Genomic DNA, 3,306 nt, shown 5'->3' with positions numbered 1-3,306 from the left:
GCTCGTCACCAAGGACCGCCTGAGATGGTCATGAACTACGACCCTGTAGGTAGAAAAGTGAGACTTAAATCTACCAATTTTAACTATGGGTTTTCTACTGGCGGGGAACTAGCTAACATTTTGGGTTTGGGCCCAAAACGCAATGTCCAAAAATTTTCCTTCTCGGCAGACATTACAGGGGGTTTTAACTCCTTGTATCTGTACACGGATATTGTAGAACACCAGTTTGTGGGGGACTTTTCTGTTCCCCTGTTACGCTGCGTCCCTGTCCAAGGAAGGAACAATGAGTTTGTTACCATCACCTATGATAAACCTCATTACGTTCCTGTTAGTAAACACCACATCGACACCATTACCATTGAAATAAAGACAGATCAGAACAGACATGTCTCATTTCGCTTCGGCAAGGTGATCATCAAGCTGCATTTGCGACCGCGGAGAGAGCGAGGTTTCTAAAAAGCAAAAAAAAACACTATTATGGCGATCATAAAAAATTATGGCGACCCCACCATCTACAGGAACTATTACAAAGCCCAGGCTGGATACGCCCTTCCTGGATATCATGGGGCCCCCGTGATGTACGGGGCTGGTGTGGGTGGAATATTTCGTAGCCTCTTTCGAAAAGCTGTACCGCTTTTGAGGAGGGGGCTAGAGATTATTAAGCCCCACGTAAAAACCGCCGCTCAAAACATAGCTAAAGATGTGGTAGGTCATGTCTCCCGTGCTGTTCTGGAGAAGGTGGGGAATACAGCTTCACAGGAAGGATCAGGGCTGATGTACATTAAAAGGAGGAAGAAAAGAAAGAGAAATACGTCATACCCGAGACGCACAGGTCCCCCAAAACCTTTTAAAAGAAGGGCTTTGACACGCAGAGCCGGCCATAAACGAAAGTCCAAGAAGCAGCCTGGGCAAAAGAGGAGACGCGCTCTGCCTGGTAAAAGAGACATATTTTAATCAATATGGCTTTTGTTCACTGCGGGTCTGAAGAGTGCACCAAATCCGAACTAGACTTGTTTCAAATAGCCCCTACGCAGACCAGCATCGAGAAAAGCATTTACATCGAGGTGCCACCTCTATCGGCCGTTACGGAGTCTGCCCCCATTGACTTTTTTATAGCAGGGAATGGCATAGATTATATGGATTTAAACAACACGCTGCTTTACCTGTGTTGCAAGATTGTAAAAGGAGACGGAACTGAACTTGCTGCGGACGCCGAAGTGGGCCTGGTGAATTACCCCGTGGCCTCTATTTTCAGTCAGTTGGATGTTACGCTGGGAGACCGCCTTGTAAGCCAAAGCAACAACTGTTACCCTTACAGGGCCTTTATAGAATCAGTGCTCAATTACAGCGATGACACCCTCGCCACGCAATTTTCTGCCGGCCTGTTTTACAAAGACACTGCTGGACAACATGAAAAAACAGAGTTGGATGGAGAGAATCTAGGGTTTGTGAAGCGTGCAAAGCTGACGGCCCAGAGCAGAACGGTAGAGCTGCTGGGCCATCTACACAGTGACCTGTTTTTTCAAGAAAAACTTTTGTTAAACGGAGTGGATGTGAAAATTAAACTGACACGCAGTAAAGACGCCTTCTGTTTAATGGGCAGTGCGGCTGAAGGCTTTAAACTGCGCATTGTATCAGCGTCCCTTTTTGTGAAGAAAGTACGGGTGGCCCCGGGTGTCCGTTTGGGGCATGCAGAGGCCCTGCTTGCCGCTAATGCTAAATACCCCGTGGACCGTGTGGGAATGAAAGTGTTTAGCATCCCTGCAGGCAGCAGGGTCAGTAACCAGGAAAACCTGTTCTTGGGACAGTTACCCAAAATGCTTGTCCTAGGATTTGTGGATAACGATGCCTTTAGCGGCAGTTACACTAAAAATCCCTTTCATTTTAAACATTACGATATTAATTTTGTGGCCCTGTATGTGGATGGTGAACAGGTACCGACCAAGCCTCTGCAACCGGACTTCGAGGCAGGACGCTGCGTGAGAGAATACATGAATCTGGTACAGACAGCTGGTAAACACATGAAAGATCGTTCTCTGTTAATCGACCGTGAGGAGTTTGCACAGGGTTACACCTTGTTTGCCTTTGACCTGTCTCCCGACCAGGAATGCGCAGATCACTATTCCCTGATTAAAACTGGGAACCTGAGAGCAGAAATACGGTTTGGAAGGGCTTTAACGGTTACCGTCAATATGATTGTGTATGGAGTTTTTGACAACGTCATAGAAATAAATCAAAGAAGAAATGTTCTGTTTGACTACATGTGAACATGGACACCGTGCAGCTCTCACGTGTCTTATCAACGGATCCTTACACAAAAAAGAATTTTTTAGATGTGTTCCCTTGTGATTGGCTCCCTGGAAGCAAGCTGTCTCAGAGGCCCGTAGGTTTGGTGGTGAACACGCATCCACACAACCAACCGGGTGAACACTGGCTCGCCCTGTATCTGGCGGAGCATAACCATGGAGAGTTTTTTGACTCATATGGGCAACCCCCGAACAGTGTGTTGTTTCCTAAAAGCATTATGAAATTTTTAAACAAAAATGCCACAGACATGGTGTTTCACAATAGACAATTACAAGACCCCCGCTCCGTCGCCTGTGGCTATCACTGCGTGTTTTTTTTACATCATCGTAGCAAGGGTTTATCTTTTGACCGGATTTTAAAATTGTATTCTGACGACTTACTGCAAAATGACCGGATGGTGATAAATTTTGTAAAAAATAAATTTAAATTTTTGGGCATGCCTAGCCTTGCTCAAAACATGTTTCAACAAGCCCAGACATGTGTATCTTGTAATGATTTTTATAGCCATGTTACCCAATAAAGCACCCCAGGTTAGGGGTTTAAAGAAATTGATGTTTGTCTGTTTTTTAAATGACCAATTGAAAAAATTACACAGATTTTTTTAAAAAAAAATCTAGAAATGTTTTATTTAAAGCAAAACATTACAAGTTTTAAAATTTTTAGAATGTGAAAAACGTTACACACTGAGCCATTGGGCTCTTTTAGCCAATCTTTTTTTTTTTTTATAGGGCAAAAAAGGGGTCACGGATTCCTGATCCACCCCGGTGTCAGCAGTCGAGGCCTTGAGGCGTTCCAAAAGGTCTCTGTTGGCTGCATTGCCCATGACAGAAGATGGTACGTTCAGTTCCGCCATGGCATTCATAAACACATCCCATCCTTTAGGTACACGTTTGCTAGGTACAGAGCGAGTTTGGGTGACAGCCCTGACTAAGTCAAGCATGTTAGAACCATTAACCACAGAGCCTTTGTACACAAAAGACCCTTTATCATTCCATGAAG

General features: G+C 44.8%; 1 protein-coding gene across 1 annotated transcript; it reads left to right on the top strand.

Annotated features, from left to right (window-relative positions):
- The first annotated feature begins 959 nt into the window (after positions 1–959).
- Positions 960–2,267, top strand: LOC115659372 (uncharacterized protein F54H12.2-like). Its single transcript, XM_030579375.1, has 2 exons — positions 960–1,775; positions 1,935–2,267. Exons 1-2 carry the CDS (start codon positions 960–962, stop codon positions 2,265–2,267), a joined length of 1,149 nt encoding a protein of 382 aa, XP_030435235.1.
- Positions 2,268–3,306: the final 1,039 nt, after the last annotated feature.

The sequence above is a fragment of the Gopherus evgoodei genome, chromosome 11 (assembly GCF_007399415.2).
Source record: "Gopherus evgoodei ecotype Sinaloan lineage chromosome 11, rGopEvg1_v1.p, whole genome shotgun sequence".
Taxonomy (NCBI): Eukaryota; Metazoa; Chordata; order Testudines; family Testudinidae; genus Gopherus; species Gopherus evgoodei.
This window is presented reverse-complemented; position numbering and strand designations above follow the sequence as displayed.

Excerpts from the sequence above, each read along its gene's own strand:
- LOC115659372 (XM_030579375.1), top strand. The coding sequence starts at position 960 with ATGGCTTTTGTTCACTGCGGGTCTGAAGAGTGCACCAAATCCGAACTA. Across the intron at positions 1,776-1,934 it reads GCATCCCTGCAGGCAGCAGG|GTACCGACCAAGCCTCTGCA; the intron begins GTCAGTAACCAG and ends GATGGTGAACAG.